This window comes from Puma concolor, chromosome B2, assembly GCF_028749965.1.
Source record: "Puma concolor isolate L17-30 chromosome B2, mPumCon1.1.hap2, whole genome shotgun sequence".
Lineage (NCBI taxonomy): Eukaryota > Metazoa > Chordata > Mammalia > Carnivora > Felidae > Puma > Puma concolor.
In genome coordinates, this window is record NC_141671.1 from 87,980,871 (window position 1) to 88,003,456 (window position 22,586).

A 22,586-nucleotide genomic window follows, 5' to 3' on the forward strand; every position below is an offset into this window, starting at 1 on the left:
TACGTCATTGGACTTAGGCCCCATCCTAATCCAGTGTGACTCTGTCTTAACTTCATCTCACCTGCAAAGACTTTCTTCCCAAATAAAGTTCCATTCACAAGGGGCACCTGGGTGGCTCAGTCAGTTAGGCATCTGACTCTTGATTTCAGTTTAGGTCATCATCTCACGGTTCATGAGTTCAAGCCCCGCATCTGGCTCTTCTCTGGTAGCGGGCAGCCTGCTTGGGATACTCTGTCTCCCTCTCTCTCTGTGCTCTTCCCCTGCTTGTTCTTTCTCTCTTTCTCAAAAATAAATAAGTAAATGTAAAATCATAATGATAAAGTCCCATTCACAGATACTGAGAGTTAAAACTTGGAATAGATCTTTTTGGGGACACAATTCCATCCACAGTAGGGAAAGCTAATATTGGGTAGTTGTTTAGAAAGACTACCCAGTCCATCTGATTACATCAATTTATATCAAAGTCAGAATAACTCTAGGGTTTGCATTTTTAAAGAAGGGCTTTGTAACAGAAGTGTATCAATAATGAATAGACTCGTAAGATCAAGACATTCATGGCACTTGCTTCCTGAGCTTCCAGTGAAGACTTTATACTTCATTTTAACTTTTTCATGTTATTATGGATTTAGATTTCATAATGGAAGATATGAAGGACATTCATGAAAAAATTTTGGCAACATAAAACTACACAAATGTAAAATATTTTGGGAGGCCTGGATTTCTTTTCTTCTAAAATACTTCCTAAGTGGGGCGCCTGGGTGGCGCAGTCGGTTAAGCGTCCGACTTCAACCAGGTCACGATCTTACGGTCTGTGAGTTCGAGCCCCGCGTCGGGCTCTGGGCCGATGGCTCAGAGCCTGGAGCCTGTTTCCGATTCTGTGTCTCCCTCTCTCTCTGCCCCTCGCCCGTTCATGCTCTGTCTCTCTCTGTCCCAAAAATAAATAAACGTTGAAAAAAAAAATTTAAAAAAAAATAAATAAATAAATAAAAAATAAAATAAAATACTTCCTAAGTGAATGAAAAAAAAAAAAAGAATAGAAACAAAGGAAAAGAGTCTTTGCAAAGTTTAAGTTTTTTCTTAGTGTTTATTTTTGAGAAAGACAGAGACAGAGCGTGAGCAGCGGTGAAACAGAGAGAGAGGGAGACACAGAATCCGTGAGTGAGTATGCATTCACAATCATGGGACACTTGTCCCTGAGTGGGGTAAGGACAGGAGAATGTGGCAACTTTATTTAGGCCATTAAAATCCTGAAGTTAACATTTTAAAATTATTCAAAAGCAAGTGAATTCATTTTAAGACAAAATGTTTTGCCTTATATACAAACTGCTTTTCAGAGTACAACTTTGTTGTAAAATTGGCCCATACTCTGAACAATAAATATATATTCTTTTTTAAATAGCTTGGCTTATTCATAAATTATATGCGATCAATACACAGCTCCAATCATTGTATTTAATGTAGCAACTGCAGCTAAAATTGGAATGGATTTTTTTTCTCAGAATAGTATTTGTTTGACAATCAAAATTTAATAAGAAATTCTGATGTTAAAAATCATTCATCAGTTTTAACACAACTTTAGAAGAAAGGGAATACATTACTCTAGATTAAGTTGCCATGGTATAAAATACTCATTTACATTTTTTTAGGATTAGCATTTCTTCTTTGTTGATTACAAAAAGAAGTATTATGCTAAACTTTATTATTTTGATTATTGATGTCCCAAGAGATTTTGGTCTGAATTAAAAGGCTACAGTTTGAATTTTATAATTAAAATTTATAGTGAACCATTATTTTTCATGCAATTAATTTATACTCAAGAAAAAAATTTAATATTTATTTAAGTAATCATGAGTTTCCATAGTGCCTTTTAGTCAACTGTTTTGAACACTCTGAACTGACATAGCTGTGACTCTCTACAGTGTGATTCTCCAAACATATGCAACAAATTCTCCTGGGAAGCAGAGAGCTTGTTATATGTGGAAATTCTGTTCCCTACCCTAAACCTCTTTATCAGCATCTCTAGGAAGATAATTCATGAATCTGTTTTGAATAAGCCATCCAGATTATTCTTATGCTTATTAATGTTTGAGAAGCCAGAATTAAAGAGGACAGACCAGTGGACTCTAACCTTTTCAATACTGGTGTTCTTTAGGCTTTGCAATATACTGGGAGAACCTGTTCAGTGGCTGTCAACTTCTTTCAGAGGAAGTCATCCAAGGGACATAAGAGAGAAAGCATGAGCCACATCCCAATGCCCCCAGAGTTCTGGGAGCCTAGCCAAAGACAGCAGGCAGCATGCTTGGAGCCCAAAAGAAATATTCACAGATTTCTCTTCCCTTCCTCCCTTTTTTTCTCTCTCCTGCTCCTTCTCTTCCATTTTCGTTCCCTCCTTTAGTTCTTTCCTTCTGTCTTCTCAATGCCTTCTCCAATTTTGTCAGAATCGGGAGGAGGAGGGTGTCCAGAGGAAAAAGACAGCTTATCAAAAACCCTCCCTTATCCCATCTCCCTCAATTTCACTGAACATCCTTACAACATGTGGTTATAAAGAAAAGTGTCCATTTTTTGTTATTGCCATAGGCAAGAAAAGAGAAAGAAAGAAAGAAAGAAAGAAAGAAAGAAAGAAAGAAAGAAAAAGAAAGAAAGAAAGAAAGAAAATAACCACTGTCACTAACCATCTGTTCCTGGCGTGTATCCCATCTTTGGTCCCAGTGAGGCATCTCCTTCTGGATGAGTGTGACTGAGGATAGATATAAGTGTCATGCAATCTTTATTCTTGACTTTAATTCTTATCCCCCATTTCCAGATTCTTCTTCCAAGGAGGGTTTTAACAGGTAGGATCAGAAATCAAAACACCATCTGAACAACCAGGAAGTGCACTTGCTTTTTGGGAGGGGCCACTGGAGCTCAGCCCAGTGCTCATCCTGTCCCTCACAAGCCCCTGGGCTACCAACTGGCCTGTCTTTCCTTGGCCTGTCACATTGCAAATCAGGGTTTATCTCTCATTGACTTAATTACCTGAAGAGCTCCCTCTCTCCCACCAGAGCTAGAGAAGTGAAGAGATGGAGTGCTTAAATGTTATTGACTCAATTTAAAGATAGGAAAAATGAAACCAGTTTAAGACCCATATCTCAGTGAAATTAAAAAACAAATAAACAAAAAAAAGATTCATTATGGTCTAAACCAGAAGGTGGCAAATATGGTCCATGGGCCAAATCTGACCTGCTGCTAGTTTTTGCAAATAAGAGTTTATTGGAACACAGCCACAGCCATTTGCTTTTCTATTATTTATCTGCTTTCACACTAGAATGTAATTGAGGAATTGTGACAGAAACTGTATAAAAGATGAGTACTATAGAAATCCTTGACTTTACCTTTGGACTGTAACGCCTTAAGTATTTACCATCTGCTTCTTCAGTGCACAGTTTGCTAATCCCTGGTCTACATCAAAACATTCATCATTTATTTGTCCAATTTCTGAAAGCAAAGTATTCAAATTAAGTTCCATAAAAAGATTCCCCATAGCAATAAAAAATCTGAATAGACCAATTACTAGTAAGGAGATTAAATCAGTAATCCACAATTTCCCAATAAAGAAAAAAACCAGGACCAGATGGCTTCACTGGTAAATTTTACCAACCATTTAAAGAAAAATTAATACCAATCCTTCTCAAACTCTTTCCAAAAAATCAAAGAAAAGGGAACACTCCCAAACTCATTTTACAATGCCAGCAATATCCTCATACCAACCTAGAAAAGCACACTAGTAGCAAGGAAACTATAGGCCAAGGTCCCTGATGAATATAGATGCCAAAATTCTAATAAAATACTAGGAGCCTGAATTCAGCAGCACATTAATAGGATCATTCAACATGATCAAGTGGGACTTATCTTTGGAATGCAAGGATGATTCAACCTACATAAATCAATCAAGGTGATTCACCACAGTAACAGAATGAAAGAAAAGACTCATGATCACCTCAGTAAACGTAGAAAAAGCATTTGACAAAATTCTGCAGTCATTTATGATAAAAACTCAACAAATTAGTCATAGAAAGAATGTATTTCAACATAATAAATTCCATATATGGTAAGCCCACAGCTAACATCATACTCAATGGTAAAAGGTTAAAGCTTTTCCTCTAAGATCTGGAACATGGCAAGGACACCCACTCTCACTACTCCAATTCAGCATGGTACTGGGAAGTCTTAGCAAGAACAATCAGGCAGAAAAAAAAAGAAAGAAAGAAAAGATATCAGAATTAGAAAGGAAGAAGTGAAATTGTCTTTCTTTTTATTTTGCAGATCACATGATTTTATAAATAGAAAATTCTAAAGACAACCAAACAACTGTTAGATCTAATTAGTGAATTCAGTAGAGTTGTAGGATACAAAATTAACATACAAAAATCAGTAGCATTTTCATAAACTAACAATAAATTTCCAAAAAAATAATATATAAAATCCATTTGCAATAGCATCGAAAACATTAAAATACTTAGGAATGAATTTGACCAAGAAAGTCAAAGACCTATTCACTGAAAACTACAAAACATTGGTGAAAGAAATCAAAGATGTAAATAAATGGAAAGGTATCTTGTGTTCATGGATTGGAAGAATTAATATTGTTAAAATGCCAATAATACAAAAAGTCATCTATACATTCAATAAAATCTCTACTAAATATCCCAATACCTTTTTTTTACAGAAGCAGAAAAAAGCACTCCTAAAATATATATGGAGCCACAAAAGACCCTAAATAGCCAAAGATATCCTGAAAAAGAACAAAGAAAGAAACATTACACTTCCTGATTTCAGTCTATACTATAAAGCTGTGGTAATCAAAACAGCATGGTACTAACATAAAAACAAACCAATAGAGCAGAATTGAGAGCTCAGAAGTAAACCAAAGCATATATGATCAACTAATATTTGATAATGGAACCAAGAATACTCAATGGAGAAAAGACAGTCTCTTCAATAAATGGTGCTGGGATAATTGGACATTTCCATGCAAAGAACTGAACCCTTTTATTACACCACTGGCAAAATTACCTTGAAATTACTCAGCCATTAAAAACAAGAATGAAATCTTACCTTTAGCAATGGCATGAATGGAACTAGAGTAGTATGCTAACTGAAATTAGTCAGTCAGAGAGAGACAAATACGATTCCACTCATATGTTGAATTAAAGAGACAAAACAAAAAAACAAAGAGTGGGGGGAGAAAGAGAGGCAAACCAAGAAGTGGATCCTTAACTATAAAGAATAAATTAATGGTTACCAGAAGGGAAGTGGGTGGGGAGTTGGGTTAAATAGGTGATGGGGATTAAGGAGTGCACTTCTTGTGATGAGCACTGAGTGATGTATGGAAATGTTGTATCACTATATTGTACACCTGAAACTAAGATTACATGTATGGTAACTAACTGGAATTTAAATAAAATTTTAAAGAACTTGAAATGAATTAAAGACTTAAATGTCATGTCTGAAACTATGAAACTCCTAGAAGAGAAAATAGGAATAAAGGTCCTTGACATGAGTCTTGGAAATGATCTTTTGGATATGACACCTAAAGCACAAAAAAAGTAAACAAATGGACTACATCAAGCTAAAAACCTTCTATATAGCAAAAGAAACTGTCAACAAAGTGAAAAGCAACCTATGGAATGGGGGAAAATATTTGTAAACCGCATATATGATAAGGGGTTAATATCCAAAATACGTAAGACCTTATACAACTCAATATGAAAAAAATAACCCAATTAAAAATCGGCAAAGGACTGAACAGACATTTTCCAGAGAAGATCTATGAAAGGTCAACAGATACATGAAAAGATGCTCAACATCATTGGTCATTAGGGAAATGCAAATTAAAACCACAATGAGATATCACCTTACACCTGTTAGAATGGCCATCATCAAAAAGACAAGAGGTAAGAGCTGGCGTGGATGTGGAGAAAAGGGAACCCTGTACACTGCTGGTGGGATTGCAAACTGGTACAGCCACTATGGAAGACAATATGGATGATCTTCAAAATATTAAAAATGGAACTACCATAGGACTTAAGAATTCCACTTCTGGGAATATATCCAAAGTATGTAAAAACATATCTGCATCCTTATGTTCATAGCAGCATTATTTACAATAGCTAAGATGTGAAAACAACCTAAGCACTCATGATTGGATATAGATGAAGAAGAAGTAGAAGTAGAAGTTGTGAGCCATAAATATTCAGCCATTAAAAATAAAGAAATCCTACCATTTGCAACAACATGAATGAATCTTGAAGGCTTTATACCAAGTAAAATAAGTCAGGTAGAGAAAGACAAATATTGTATGAATGATCTCACTTACACGTTAAATCTAAACAAAACCAAACAAAAACACAGAAAAAGAGATCAGACTTTGGGTACCAGAGGCAGAGGGTGGGGGTCGGGTGAATGGGAGGAAAGTGGTCAAAAGGTACAAAGTTCTGGGGTGCCTGGGTGGCTCAGTTGGTTAGGCAGCCCACCTCGGCTTAGGTCATGATCTCATGGGTTCAAGCCCCGCATCAGGCTCTGTGCTGACAGCTCAGAGCATGGAGCCTTCTTCGGATTCTGTGTCACCCTCTCTCTCTGCCCCTCCCCCTGCCTCAAAAATAAATAATAAACATTAAAAATGTTTCAAAAGGTACAAACTTCCAGTTATAAGATAAATAAGTCATTGGATGTAAAGTATAGCATAGGGAATAGAGTCAATAATATTGTAATAAATTTGTAAATTGACAGACAGCAGCTAAACCTTTCATGGTGAGCATTTCGTAATGTATATAAATGTCAAATCACGGTGTTGTACGTCTGAAACTAATATGCCATTGTATGTCAAGTATACTTCAATTTAAAAAAGAAAAGAAAAATCAACACTAAGAATGTACAGTACAATGTGATGACTGTAGCTAACATTGCTGTAAGAGTTCTCATCAGAAGGAATTTGATTTTCCTTTCTTCTTTCTTTTTAAATTGTATCTATATGATAAGATAAATGTTATCTGAACCTATTATGGTAATAATTTCACAACAGAAGCAAATGAAATCATCGTGATGTACATCTTAAACTTATACAGTGATGTGTGTTAATTATTTCTCAATAAAATTGGGGGGAGGGAAAGATTCCCCATACACATGTTAAAACATAGTACATTCTTCTCACACAAAGCAACATAAGATAACCATAAATATGTAAGGAATAACTGCCTTAAAAATCCCAATAAAGCAGAACAGCATCTATCATAGTAGGGCCTCAATACATTTGGTTAAATAAATAAATCTTTAAAAAATGTCTGTGCATTCTGCACTGTAGTGATGATATATATTTATTTTAGACTAAATTTCTTTTCCCCAAACCTTTGAGTAAAACGAATGTTCTGGGAAGAATGCCCAATGAGATCTACAGTACTGCTTCAAGCCCCAGGTGGGAGACGCTCAATTGTTTGCCCTGAAGGGTTCGGCGGGTTTTAAGAGAGCAAAGCAACCCTCCTTCCCTCAAAAAACGTATGTTTAAAATATTCTATGGATAAAATAGATGTATAAACTATGGCCTAATTTCATGCGTCTTCTATTGTAGCAATTACTAACCTGTATCTAAGCATAAGTATATTTTAAGTCCTGAATACGCTGATGTTTTGTAACAGTCCTAAGTGCTATTAATCCCTGTCTCCTATGGCAGCTCAGGAAGTAGAAGAGTCTGCAACACTCTGGGCTACCTCTCTCTTCCTCACCCCTAATCCGGTATTGTGCAGTTCACACAGATGTACATCATCCTCCCAGAAGGAGTAAGGGTCGGGGCAGATCATCCAAGCCCGCTTGGATAAGAGGGAAGGGAAGAAGAGGAAAGCTTAACCTGGGAAAGAATTCAGACCATGAAAATAATCAAGGAGTTACAATAGCAAGCCCAAAGCATATACCTCTCCTGTAACCACTTTTTTTTCCAGCTTCTGCACATATACGGACGAAGGAAGGTGACCATTCAACCATCTAACCATACAGTAAATTTGCCCCGTGGTAAAATGCTCAAGAAACATCATTTCCCTTCTTTTTCCCTTTCCTCCTCACTTGTTCTGGGCTTTTAATTTCAGGATGCTTATTTCCATTTCTATCTAATATAAAGAACAAACCAACGTTTTGCATTGTGAGGAAAAGTATTCCTTTTCCCTGTAAATTATGCAAAAAAAAAGAGAATCATTTATGGTTAAACTATCCCATGTTGATCTCAAGAGGCAGAACTGTGTGGCCAAGAGTGGAGCTGTGGAATCGGTCTGGTTGTGTTGCAGTCTAACGGCATCATTGACAAGCTGGGTGACCTTGGACAAATTGTGTAACCTTTCTGGGCTTCATATTCCCCTTCTCTAAAACTGGAGTAAATTTCATAGGCTTGTTGATAGAATGAGATTATGCATATAAAACCCTTAAAACTATGTCTGGTATATAGTGAGCACTCTTTTATGACTAGGTGGTAATATTATTAATGTTGATGAGGTTCAAGCATGAGATCCTCCAATGGCTGGCCCTTGCTTTCTTCTGCTATGTCCTGCGTGTGTTTCATCACACTGCCTATCTCTCTGCTCTGCTGAAGCCAGATTACTTTTTCATCCCAAACTATATTATCTCTGTATTCCTTATCTGTGTTCATACAGCACAGCCTCGTCATCATTCAACCTGCACTTTACACAACCTATTTTCTATTAAGCTTCAGCCAAGTAAAATTGCATGCTGCTACATTTGTGCCCCTAGCCAGACATTTAGTACAGATTTCTTCATTTCTCTTTCTTTCCTTCCTCCTCTTGACCAGGAGATCTTCAAGGACAGGAGAGTATTTGGGCCATGCTTTTAGCCATAGCACCTAGCAGCTGTTATATATAACACATTTTTTTTAATGTATGTTGAATTAAAAAGGGCTTAAGGATCCAGACTAGTAATTCTGAAGTCGTAAAATTCCATTTAAAGTATAGCCACAGGAATTGGCTCGGTGACCTCTTCTGGAAGCAAATCTTACTTATTACTATAAACTGCATGAAGGGATTGTCTTTATTTGTTCAAAATTCAATGTCCTTTAATCACATTTGTTGAATTGAATTAAGGAACTTACTCTTATCAATGAAATTCAATTTGGGATATATCTGAGATGTTTCTAAAATCATTCAGAGTCCTTGAGAGTTTTCTTCTTTCTAAGAAAAGTAATGCTCCACTTGTCTATTTCCCATTTTTTCATTAATAAGAACAATATAGTGATTTTCTTAATAATTTGTACTATCTTTAGTCAATTGGTTCAACAGTATATTTTTTCATTATATAAAACAAATGTCTCCATATTTTTGCCTTTTGGTAAATTTTACCCAAATTAACTGAAGTATCTTTCATAAATATCTATGGAACTTCTATTTTTCAAGTTGATCCTTTGCAAAACAACAATAACAAAAATGGCTTACCCTATAGTGATGACTTAAAAAATGCATCTGTGTTTGTGAAATGGTGAAATTAATGGATAGGATTTATACTTACTTCAAATATATCCCGAATCCAAACACTTCTATGCATTATCATTGCCATTAAATTTCTAACCACCATCATCTCTCAACTCAACTGCTACAGTTACCTTTAGAGTGGCTGCTGCTTCTGGGCTCACCTCTCTACTAAATTTTTTACAGAACATCTGAAATGATGTTTGAAAATTTTAATCAGATCATGCTAGTCTCTTGGTCAAAACCTTCCTATCTCCACTGTACCATGAATAAAGACTGGACTCCTTACAATGGTCAGTGAGACCCAACATCGCCTGGCTGCTGCCTCTCAACCCTTACTCCCCCACCAACCCCCACTCCTGACACTACTGTGCCCTGGATTACTACACCACAGGCACCCTGGGATGTTTTTCTTCCCTCTTTGCACATGCTGTGCTTGTTTCTTTCCTGATCCTTTGTACCCCGTATCCCCTCTTCTTACAATGCTCAGTCCTAAAGATGGGGCCGAGTCCTTACCATTGCTCAGATGTAACCTCCTTCATGAAGCTTCCCCTCCCTGATTGCCTCTGCTCAAGATGATAATTCAGACCCATTGCTGTGGACCACTCTGCTGCTGACATCTCTCACTGTCAGCTAGTTCTCAGCATCGTGTGCCAAACGGCCCTGTTAATTCAGTCTGCGCCAGATCTTGGCATTCGGGTCCACCAGTCTTTGCTGTTGCATACATTCCTACTTCTCTCTTCAGACTGACGCTTGGTTAAAGCAGAAGACCACAAAAACCTCTGTGGCTGAGTCATTTTGCTCCCAGCAAGCCCATTTTGTTCTCAACACATTATCCATGCCACAAATAACCTAGGGAGATTTTAGGGTTGTCAACTGGGCCTTTTCCAGCCTTAGGACTCTCGTGACGCTACCGGGTCACCACATGTTGGCATGGGATTACTAAGCACAGCAATCTCTTCCTAAAAGCATAAGCAAAACGCTGAGTGTTCCTTCAACTAGGAGTTTCTAAAGCTACTCCGCCGAGAGGTTTGGCCTCAAGAAGCTGGGAGGAGAAAACACAAGCCTTGGCAGGCACTTTCCCCATTCACAATGCTCTGTTTTCTCTCCACGTCTTGTGCCTTTGCCGCATGTGCACCACGAAGCCTTTTTCACTGTGATTTCAAACACCTTTACATATAATTATATGCAAACATAGTCATTTATGCTTGCTGACAAACATCAAGATGAAAAGTAAAAATAAATGAATCATTTTGTTTCATGCTTAAGTTACCAAACCTCTGGATCTCAGCAAGACCTCCAATAGTAGACTAATCCACAAAGTCTAGTCTTTATACATACAAGAGAACTAAAGGTATTTGGAAATCTTTTCTTTCTCAAGACTGCCTGGCTTTAAGCCATATGTCAAAATAATCTTTTAAATGACAGAAAGTGAGGGTCCCATCCTCCCTCCACCCCACATCAGGCAGGTGCCTTGACTGCCCTAGGAAGAAAGACAAGTATATAGGAAAGCAAAAGAAGAAAATGCCATATCATCATTTGACTGGCTTAGACAGAAATGTAGAGAATGGAAGAGAATAATTATTTCCTTACATGTAATGCAAAAAAAGAGTATAAAGACAACAACTTCTTTAGATAAAACTTTATCAACAAAAATAATAACTCCATAACAAGTGTTATTTATTCAGCTATGTAAATCATAGCCATGATTTAGGAAATACACACATAGACACACACACACACACACACACACACACACACACACACACACAATCGTAGTTGCCAAATAGATAAAGGAACCCAGGCCACTTGCTGGCTCTCATTATTTGCTCTCATTCTAAATAGGTGTCTAAATGTTTGATTTTTCTGACTTACCTGCAAAAATCATTTTGCAAATATCAAGTAAGATTTGGATGGTAAAAACGAAGCAAGAATCACATTTGATGTTAAGACAAAAATCATAAAAAAAATTGCACAGATGCTCTAGTATCATAACAGTCTGGAACCAGTTGAGATAGGTATGAATGAACCTTCTCTATTTTTCTTAATTTATTAAATATGTTGATCTTTTATGTCCAGATTTATAAGCAACACATTACACGTGTTGTATGTAATCATTGTGTTTGTCATTTTGCTCGTTTAGCAGTTCTAAGCCCAAGTTATATATGGTTTCAACATAGAAATTTGATTTTACAAAACATTTCATTACTTTTTTTTCAAATTGAGAGTCAAATATTATTGAAAGTACATGTCGAGGCAGAATTATCTTTTTCTTTTTTTAATGTTTTATTCTTTTGGAAAGCGAGAGACAGAGAGACAGAGAGAGAGAGAGAGAGAGCACAGGCTGGAGAGGGGCAGAGAGAGTGGGAGTCACAGAATCTGAAGAGGGCTCGAGGCTCTGAGCTGTCAGCACAGAGCCAGACGCGGGGCTAGAACTCATGAACTGCAAGATCATGACCTGAGCTGAAGTCATGCTTAACCAACTGAGCCACCCAGGCACCCCAACATAATTATCTTTTAAACAGTGTCCAGGAGGGGCATCTGGGTGGCTCAGTCAGTTGAGTGTCCGATTTCAACTTAGGTCATGATCTCATATCGGTGTGTTTGAGCTCCACATAGGGCTCTGTGTTGACAGCTCAGAGCCTGGAGCCTGCTTTGGATTCTATGCCTCCCTCTCTCTCTGCCCCTACCCTGCTCATGCTCTGTCTGTCTCTGTCTCTCAAAAAATAAAATAAAACGTTAAAAATAATTTTTAAACAGTGTCCTGGAAACCATGTGCAAGTGACGACTTTTTTGAGTACACATTTTTAAGTCAGGTCTAGATTTGACCCCAGCTACACTTTCCAGCTTCTTATATAGATGATTGGTTTGAAATATCAAAACCCTGTAAAATGAGGATAATAAAACCCACTTTAAAATATTGTTGTGATGGTTAAATGTCAATCAAACACACCTAAAAAACCTTCAACAGCTGCTGCAAAATATTGGCAAGCTATTCATCTACTATGTTTTATGTCTTTTAGAAAGAATAATTAGTTAAGATTGTAAAGACAAGACAAACGCCAGATCTGGACTCCATATTTTGATTATCTTTAATGTGTTTGAATCCAAGTGTAAATAAGCAAGGGGGGTGGAATACTAAATTAGGAGAAAAGAGTATTTTTTATTAAGTATAAGCCAAGGTTATATATAATCTAGAAAGATATATGGCTGAATTTTGCTTTAAACTCTACTGACCTTGGGGAAAAAATGGGTTAGGAGTTTGAGGAACATACAATGGGGCTGATGTATGTGTGTGCATGTGTGTGTGTGTACATGTGGGTATACGTACTGAGTACAGAATTCCCAACCACCACTCTTAGTATCTTCTAAGCATGAGAGGTTTACTGAGTATGTTCTAGAGCAAAAAGACATTTTTGACAGGGAATACATTCATATAACCCAATTTGAGGAGGCGCTGTCTTAAAGAGAAAACTAAATTCGGTTTTTATTTTACTTTAAATTATTCCATAGTTCAACTATATTTGTTCTCAGCTGGGGTCATGTCATGCGTCAGTTCCGCACTTTGTATTAAATAGAATCTTTATGGGGCGCCTGGGTGGCTCAGTCGGTTGAGTGTCCGACTTCAGCTCAGGTCATGATCTCGCGGTCCGTGAGTTCGAGCCCCGCGTTGGGCTCTGTGCTGACAGCTCGGAGCCTGGAGCCCATTTCAGATTCTGTGTCTCCCTCTCTCTCTGCCCCTCCCCTGTTCATGCTCTCTGTCTCAGAAATAAATAAATGTTAAAAGAAATTTTAAATAAATAAATAAATAAAATCTTTATTCATTATAGAATAAATAATTCAATCAGGTTTGAAAACATTTGCCTGTATTTATAGCCCATCAGGTTTGTCGGCAAGCATCTTTGTTCATTTGAGCTGTTGTAACAGAGGACCATAGACTGGGTGGCTGATACACAACAGAAATTTATTTCGCACAGTTCCAGAGACTGGGAAGTCCAGGATTGTGATGCTGGCAGTTGAGTGTTTGGTAAGGGCTTCCTAGTTCACAGACGTCCGTATTTTCACTGTGTCCTCACATGATGAAGAGGACTCGGGCACTGTCTGGGTCCTCTTTATAAAGGCGCTAATCCTGTTTACCTCCCAATACCATCATCTTGGGCATTAGGATCTCAGCATATGAATTTGGGGGTCAGACGGATACAAAATTTCAGACCATACCAGCTGGCAAACATCAACACGAAGATTTAAGACGTTTGGACAGATCATCTCATTATTTTGGTGTTTAGTTTGTTAAGCATCCAGATAATTATAGACAACCAGATGATTCACTAACCTTTTGTCTTATTTTTTTTTGTTTTTGATTTTCTGTGCTATGAATACCATTTATTCTGTAGGTGGAAAACATGAAAAATAGAGACCATGAAATATATTTGGTTAACAAGATATGTTATTTCCTTAGAGTTTCAAACGTACCATTCATTCTTTTTAATAATATTTCTCTTATTGTATATTCAAATGGCTTGCACAATTCAATAGCATTTTTCTAAAACTTAAATGAAATAATAAATTTATGTAAGCAAAGGGCACAATAATATATAGAGAAAGATTTATGTGTGTGAGGTATGTGATTTTTTTTTAGTGTTCTTTTGGTTATTTAACTACATGTATAGTACAACCAGCACATTTAACTAACATACTTTTTTTCTTTCTTTGTTTCCCAACAGGCTTAGAATGTAATAATTCAAGAATTTTATAATACAGTTGAGTAGCTTAACAACTGTTTATGTGCTTCCCATGGTATGTTCTCCATATGGTAAGTATATGTTTGATTTGATGCTGGCTTGATTGTGACAGAAATATGTCCGGTTAGAAGTTATAGGTAACCTAGGATTATTTCAGAATTATTATAAGTTAAAACCCATCCAAAGTATAAGATAGTTGTAGTTTATCTTATATGTAGAGATATTCTATAAATTTAGATTTAACATTGTATCAAAGTTAATTTTAATATAATTGTCTACCATGGTAGAATAATATGCCTTTGAGGTTTAGTTTTATTTTTAATAAATATTATACTTAATATCCCCAATATTTCTATACTATTCTTTAGTTTTCTGTAATTTCTTAAAATATTAGACTTGAAGAATTTTATGCTAAAGTATTAAAATTTCTTGAATTGTCTTTTGAAAATTATGATATGTAGTATCATTTCAAGGTCAGGTCAATTTCTTTCTATATTAGTTATCTTTTCAAAAAATGGTTTTAGTTTTGGCAACATAATACCTACACCACTAAATCACTTGTGTGTGTGTATGTGTGTATACAATTTCTTTAATAAGCTACATAAAAAGGGAGAATAAAACTAGTGTTTGCTTGGTAAAGGGAACTCTTACTATTAATTTTGCATTGCTGAAAAGTAAAAAGGGGAATGAAAGGCTGGGAGACTATGCTGTTTTTGAGTTAAGTACTAATCTGAAAGCACTAACTCACGGGGAAGGAAAAGAGGCAGCCCACTACCTTTTCCTCGCAAAAAAAATGAGCCATGGGGCACCTGTGTGGCTCAACTGGTTGAGAGTCAGACTCTTGATTTTGGCTCAAGTCATGATATCTCAGTTTGTGGGATCCAGCCCCATGTGGGTCTCTCTTTTGATGGCACAGAGCCTGCCTGGGATTCTTTCTCTCCTAGCTCTCTGCCCCTACTCCTGCTTGCACACACTTGTTCTCTCTCTCTCTCTCTCTCTCTCTCTCTCTCAAAATAAATAAACTTTAAAAAAATGGGAAAAAAAAGAAAGAAAAGCCATGAACTAGACCCATTCATAATCAGAAGTGTTCCCAAAACTTATGGCATGGTTAGGCCATCAGGAGATTCTGTTCCTTAACTACACCTGATACTGTCAGACCTGTGATACTCATCCTAAACCTTACTCTCCATTCTCCTGGCCATTTCCTTGCTGGAGCCCCTGTCTGAGCATCTAACATCTATCACATGTGATTTGGAACTTAGTGAGGCTGATCTTTCCCTACAAAAGCAGGAGGATGAGGTGGGACTGATTACACTGTGAGGGCTGGAATAATTGTGGGTAGGTTATTAGCATGCCATTTCAGAGCACTGAATGCTTTTTGACACAAAATATAATTTAATATACAATATGTGATTCTAAAGCAGTGTCATCTAATAAAAATATAATGTGAGGCAAAGATGTAATTTAAATTTTTCTTGTGGCCACATTTTTGAAAAGTAAGAGAAGCAAGTAAAATGGATTTTAATAATATATTATATTAACCCTCTATATTCAAAATATAACCTTCAACATGTGATTGATGTAAAAAAATATTGTGACCTTTTACATCCTTTTTTTTTTCCATACTAAGTCTTTGAAATCCTTTGTGTACTTATAGTACATATCAGTTGGGATACTACATTTTATTGGGCATACTTGATCTGTATTTATATCTCATATAATTTACAGTTGAAAAAGTAGATCCACAAAGCCCAGTTGTCACACACATACTTAAAGGATTCCAATAACTAAATTGAGTATCCATTTTTAAATTTAAATTAACCAAAATTAAAAGTTATTTCCTCAGTCACACTAGTCACATTTCAAGTAATCAACAGACCCATGTGGCTAATAGCTACCATGTTGGACAACTCTTTTCCAGAGAAATGTGGACATAATGCCATAATTCTGCTACCTAATGAATTTTGTAGGTTTATCTCAGAGCACACCAATGAAGCCTATAACTTTAAGTTTTTAATGAGAAAAAAAAGTCAAATTCTATACTTCTGACCAAGAATGAAATTTTAGCCAGTCTCATCTGATCCATGAGAGATTATAGATAAGAAAATATACAAGGTCTAAACCTTGAAGTTATAATGCACATTGGAATTTGTTTGATTTAAATTTGCTTCTGGGGCGCCTGGGTGGCGCAGTCGGTTAAGCGTCCGACTTCAGCCAGGTCACGATCTCGCGGTCCGTGAGTTCGAGCCCCGCGTCAGGCTCTGGGCTGATGGCTCGGAGCCTGGAGCCTGTTTCCGATTCTGTGTCTCCCTCTCTCTCTGCCCCTCCCCCGTTCATGCTCTGTCTCTCTCTGTCCCAAAAATAAAAATAAAAACGTTGAAAAAAAAAAATTTAAATTTGCTTCAGTATAAATGCTCTGTTGTAACTGAAGGAATTACCTGATCACAGCCCTTTTCATTACAATGAGTGACTAAAAAGCAAAGAGTAAAATAATTGTTTTTTTAAATGGCTCTATGAAATATACTGTTAAAAGAAAGAAAATATAAACTTCAGACCTATAAATCACATGTCTGATGAAGGAATTGTATTCACAAATTATAAGGAACGCTTTTTATTTTTTTTTATTTATATATGAAATTTATTGTCAAATTGGTTTCCATACAACACCCAGTGCTCATCCCAAAAGGTGGCCTCCTCAATACCCATCACCCACCCTCTCCTCCCTCCCACCCCCCATCAACCCTCAGTTTGCTCTCAGTTCTCAACAGTCTCTTATGCTTTGGCTCTCTCCCACTCTAACCTCTTTTTTTTTCCATCCCCTCCCCCATGGGTTATAAGGAACCCTTTTTAAAACTTACCAAAAAGACAACCAACAATTCAGTTTAAAAATGGGTAAAGATGAATTTGCCAAAAAGATGTATGGGAAGATGTTCAACATCATTAGTCATTAGGGAGATGCAAATTTAAACCACAATTAGATACTACTAGACACCTATTATAATGGATAAAAAATTTTTTTAAATCTGACAATACTAAACGCTGGTGACCATGCAAGAACTGCAGGGATTCTCATTCATTGCTGATAGGAGTTCAAAATGGTGCCAACACTTTGGAACATTGTGTGCCAGATTTTTGTAAAGTCAAATATACACTTAACCATATGATTCAGTAATCCCATTCCTAGATATTTACCCAAGCGAATTGAAATTTTATTTTACACAAAACTCTATATGTAAATATTTAGAGCAACTTTATCTGTAATTGCTAAGACATCAAAATAACCAAAATGTTCTTCCGTTGGTGAATGGATGAACAAATTATAGTATGTCTGTGCAATGAAATACTACTGAACTATAAAAAAGAAAGAAATTTTTAAAGAAATGTTGATTTATGCAATATGAATGTTAAATGTATTTTGTTAGGTGAAAGAAGACAGACCCAAATGACTGAATATTGTATGATTCCATGTGTATGAAATACTAGAAAAAGCAAAATATAGAAACAGGATACAGATCAGTGGTTGCCAAGGTTTACAGATATGGGAGAGCTGACAATAAAGTGATAGTGTGAGGAAATTTGGGGAGTGCTAGAACTGTTCTGCATGGTACTGCAATTCTGGATAAATGATTGTGTGTTCATCAAAACCTATAGGACTCTACAACACAGAGTAAGCTATACAGCATGCAAATTTAAAATAAGAAAATAAATAGGATATTGAAATATCCCAAGATGGAGTACAGACGGTGACATATGAATCTAACCAAATTACAAATGTAAGACATAACCTCTTTTTCCATGGGGAAAAAGGATCTAGCCTCAGTAACTTTGGGGAACAGTCTTTTGACAGGACAAGCACTAAAATGAATAATGTTAAAGAGAAAATAACTATATATAGACATTGTATACTATTTGACAGTTCTCCCCCCACAAGAGTACAGGTTAGTAATTATGTAACTACTTCACATGCATATTAGGGTGGAACACATGAATAAATAAATAGTTGACAATGGAAGCTAGCGTTTTCATTGTCAGTGAAAGAAGTTACAAATAAGCAAAGGGAATTAGCTACAATTAACCTTATAGTGCTAGGTTAGAGACAGATCTATCAACATGAACTCATTTTCACTTCAATATACCTGCAGATAGGTATAAAAATACCTATCTGGTGGGGTGCTTGGGTGGCTCCGTCGGTTAAGCATCCGACTTCGGCTCAGGTCATGATCTCATAGTCCGTGAGTTCGAGCCCCGCGTCGGGCTCTGTGCTGACCGCTCAGAGCCTGGAGCCTGTTTCAGATTCTGTGTCTCCCTCTCTCTCTGCCCCTCCCCTGTTCATGTTCTGTCTCTCTCTGTCTCAAAAATAAATAAACGTTAAAAAAAATTAAAAAAAATAAACGTGGATATATGTGCATACATGGGTATACATACTTAATATTTATTAGCTCTACCTACTGAAAAGTTTTAACACCATAGTAGCACTGAGCATACCTCATGCCCAGATTTTAGTTACTAAATACCATTCTCCAATAAAAACAAAACCCAAGGCCCTAAGAGATATGGCAGGAAAAATACAACATAAGACTGAAGTATCTTCTAGTGCCAGAGTGTGAAAAAGTGGCAAAAAAAAAAAGTTACTGGGGCATGTCAAAGGACACAGGAGCTAACCAGAAAGAGTTCCCAGTGATCAAAACTGAAACACTTTGAGCAATAGAATGATTATATTAAGCTATAACCTAATGAACAAAATAAATGTTAATGAATTCACACTGATGCAAATGAGCACAAGGTGTTGTATGGAAACCAATCTGACAATCAATTTCATATTTAAAAAATAAAAATAAAATTAAGATAAAAAAATAAAAAATGAATAGAAAGATAAATGAGAAGGGAAGAATCTTCCTTACAGAAAAATTCCAAATAATATATATTGCCCAACCACCTACGAGGAAGTGAAGCTTAACTCCTCTTTCCCTTCCCATGAAGGTAGTCTTTATACCCCAGAGAACATGGAAATGTGGGAAAAGTTAATTTTCCCATGGAAAAATGTGGCAGATACTACCTTCATCGAGTGATCAAGGATAACATCTCCAAGATAAGTTATGTTGACCCCATGTACCCTGGTGTGATGTGATGAGTGTACTTGATTTCTGTGATATTCTTTCCCCAAACCCAGAGCTCCACTGTAATCTTGAGAAAAATATGACACAAAGTCAAATTGAGGCATGAACTAAAAAATACTTGACCACATTCTCCAAAAGTTTCAAGATCATGAAAGACTGAGAAACACAGCTAAAGAGATGAGAGAGATATTATGACTCAGTGCAATGTGGTAGCCTTGATTTGATCTTGAAAAGAAAAGAGGCATTAGTGGAAATATTGGTGAAATCTGAATAAAACCTGTAGCCTAATTAATATTATTTTGCCAATGTTTTTAGCTTTGACAAATGTACTATGATTGTGTTGATAGTGGAACAAGCTGGGTGAAGGAATCTCTACACATCCTGGCAACTTTTCTATAAATTATTATGTTATTTATAGATATATTTATATGTCTATAAATTATTATAAAAATCTTTGAAAATGAATTGTAAGCTTTTAATACTTGGTTGGTGATAGGGGTGCTTGGGTTGCTCAGTTGGTTAAGCGTCCTGCTCTTGGTTTCAGCTCGGATCATAATCTCACAGTTTCATGGGTTTGAGCTCCACATTGGGCTCTGCACTGTCAGTGTGGAGCCTACTTGGGACGCTTTCTCTCCTTCTCTCTCTGCCCCTCCCCCACTCACACTGTCTCTGTCTCTCTCAAAATAAATAAATAAACTTAACAAAAATACTTGGTTAATGATAAATCTACTTTTAGAAAGATTCTTCTCATATATAATATAATCATTTCTACCCCCACAATAAGTATATTTTGCCATTTTTGTCTGTCTATTCTGAGTTATTAAGAACCTCTGCTCTTTATTTGTCATAAAAATGTTCTTCATTACTTAAAATTTGAGAATTATAAGAGCTCTTCACATATTTTTGCATTTTTAACAATTCCTGTTGCTTAAACCATCCAAAATTATGGTTGTTTAAATTTGTAATGCTTTAATTAAATTTAATTAAAATTAAATTGAGCCATTTGGTGACATATTATTTGGCAAAACAGCCTTGCTTGTCACAGAGGCACAGCAACCTGACAATCATTATGACCAGCTGTAGTTTTTATTACATAAATGAATATATGTTCAGATACAAAAAAAATCAATAAATGGTCAAAATAACTGTAATGCCTTTTTGAAATTGGCATAGGGAAGGTTATGTGTACTTTATCTAACATGATGATATTACATTACAAGGCCAAAATCCCCTCAGACTTCCTTAAGAGTTTAAAGGTTTCTTTGTTCCCATAGACATTTCAGCCTTACAGGGAGCATACAAAGTAGGAAATTCAAATAACATTCTTTAGTTGCAAACAAGAAAAGAAGACTCTTCCAGGTTAAGTGACTTGCCTAGAAGCAGGCAGCTAGTGAAGGGCTGAGCATCTATGTAGAACACACCTTGATTAACTCTTAATTCTTGACCTTTACACCACATCATGAAGTCCACACTATATGGAACTGTTCTTGTTACATTCTTGTTTTTCTTAACTTCCAGAGATAACCAAGGTCTTTCCCTTAATTTAAAATCAATGTTAACAAATTGTACACCACTAAAAAAAGTATTATTTACATGTAAAGCAAAAAAAAATTCACTTGAAATATCTATTTTCTGTTAACTTCAAAATCCCACCTAGGTTACTGGATTGGAAGCCAATGTGGCCACCTTGTGTGTATTATACACCAGTATGCTTTAACTTTAAGGAAATCTAATGAATGAAGACAAAGAAAAGTCACAAAACACATAAACTGAGAAGTGATTTTTTTTATTATAAACTTATCATTTGCCTCACGAAAGCATTTATCATGTCTTTTCTTAGATAACAATCTTCCCTGGTACAGTGTCATTAGATTTATACATAGTATTTCAGGAGAAATAGATTCGTTTTATAAAGCAAAGCAGACCTACCCTTGGACATTGTGATCCTTGCCTTCAGTGCTTGTATCACTATGCTTGGCGGCTGAAGTTTTTCTAAAAGTGATCTCATAATCCATAGGCAGTTTTAATATGGAAAAAATTTATAGCATACTCTCACTTGTCAATAAATCAAGCTTTCTCCCTATTGCTTTCCAATCACAATGCCAGCTTCTAAGGGAACTTTTTTTATTAGGTAATTTGAAAATACTTTATTAGGCTATTTGAAAAGCTCTTGAATATGAGAGGATGAGAAACAATAAAAGATACATCAATAGAAAAAAAATCCTATACCTTCAAATAATAGTATAGTACATACAGAAGACACATGCAAAATCAATCTGACCCATCCTATGTGTAAATCCCATTTGGCATCTGATATAATACATAAATAAACATTGAAAATATTTCAATGCTTAGAGCTCTCACTACTTTCTTTTTTCTAATCTAAACCCCTTCCACCATAGTAAAAGCCTATTGCATTTTTGCTTTTTTGTTGTTGTTCAAGAATTTATTCAGAAAAGTTATTTTTTTATAAGACCTCTCTCTTTTGTACTAAGACTTCCTACTGTACTGCTTGGTGAATAATGGGTGCTTAAAAATATTTGCAGTATTGAATTTCTAAATAGAATACCATTGAGCACATTTTTCAGTTAAGGAAAGTAGGCTTACGATGTCAGGTAATTTCAGGAGTAATGGGATAGTATGAGTGGAACCATAAGTGTGATATGCTCCAAAGGCCTGGTGTTTGTGTTGACCATCCTAAATGCGGACATCTATATGATTCTATGTGTCTCAGATTCTACCTCCTACAAAGAATTGTAGGTAGAGTGTAGACAGATAGTTGGATACATGCATGGATGGAGGAAGATGGATGGATGGAAAGACAGACAACCTGTTTTTCTGTTATGGCTCCCTGATATCTCCCATACCATGGATAATGTTTTATCCAAATGTGGAAAACGTGTTTAAAGGAATCGAGAAACATAGTAGGTGATAAAGAATTCCACAGGTTCTTGCATCATCATCATCATCATCATCATCATCATAGTAATTTGGGGAAAATTGAGGATACAATACTTATACCTTCTGTGTCCAGGAGAACTTATTGTTTTATTCGGTTACCCCCAAAAAAGTCAATTTACTTTTACTTTGATTAGCAGGGTCAAATCAATGCCAGTGGAAGACTGTACCTATAATAATGGCTGTTTTATGCATTTTTTCTTGTCTTTTCCCTTTAATGACATCTTTATTTTGAATATGCAGATATAAGCATTTCTAAGACTATACTTCAA

At 36.1% G+C, this 22,586-nt stretch overlaps 1 protein-coding gene across 6 annotated transcripts in view; it reads left to right on the top strand.

Moving 5' to 3' along the window:
* FUT9 (fucosyltransferase 9) overlaps positions 1-22,586 on the top strand; it is a 211,006-nt gene that overhangs the window by 89,348 nt on the left and 99,072 nt on the right. For 4 of the 6 annotated variants that reach the window (XM_086707449.1, XM_086707447.1, XM_086707450.1 and 1 more), the window contains one exon: positions 14,222-14,310. Coding sequence is in view for 2 of the 6 variants with exons in the window: in XM_086707447.1 (XP_086563573.1) it covers positions 14,292-14,310 (19 nt within the window). In the remaining 4 variants the exon portion in view is untranslated. The remainder of the gene's footprint in view (positions 1-14,221; positions 14,311-22,586) is intronic. The other 2 variants (XM_086707451.1, XM_086707452.1) reach the window with 1 other exon arrangement.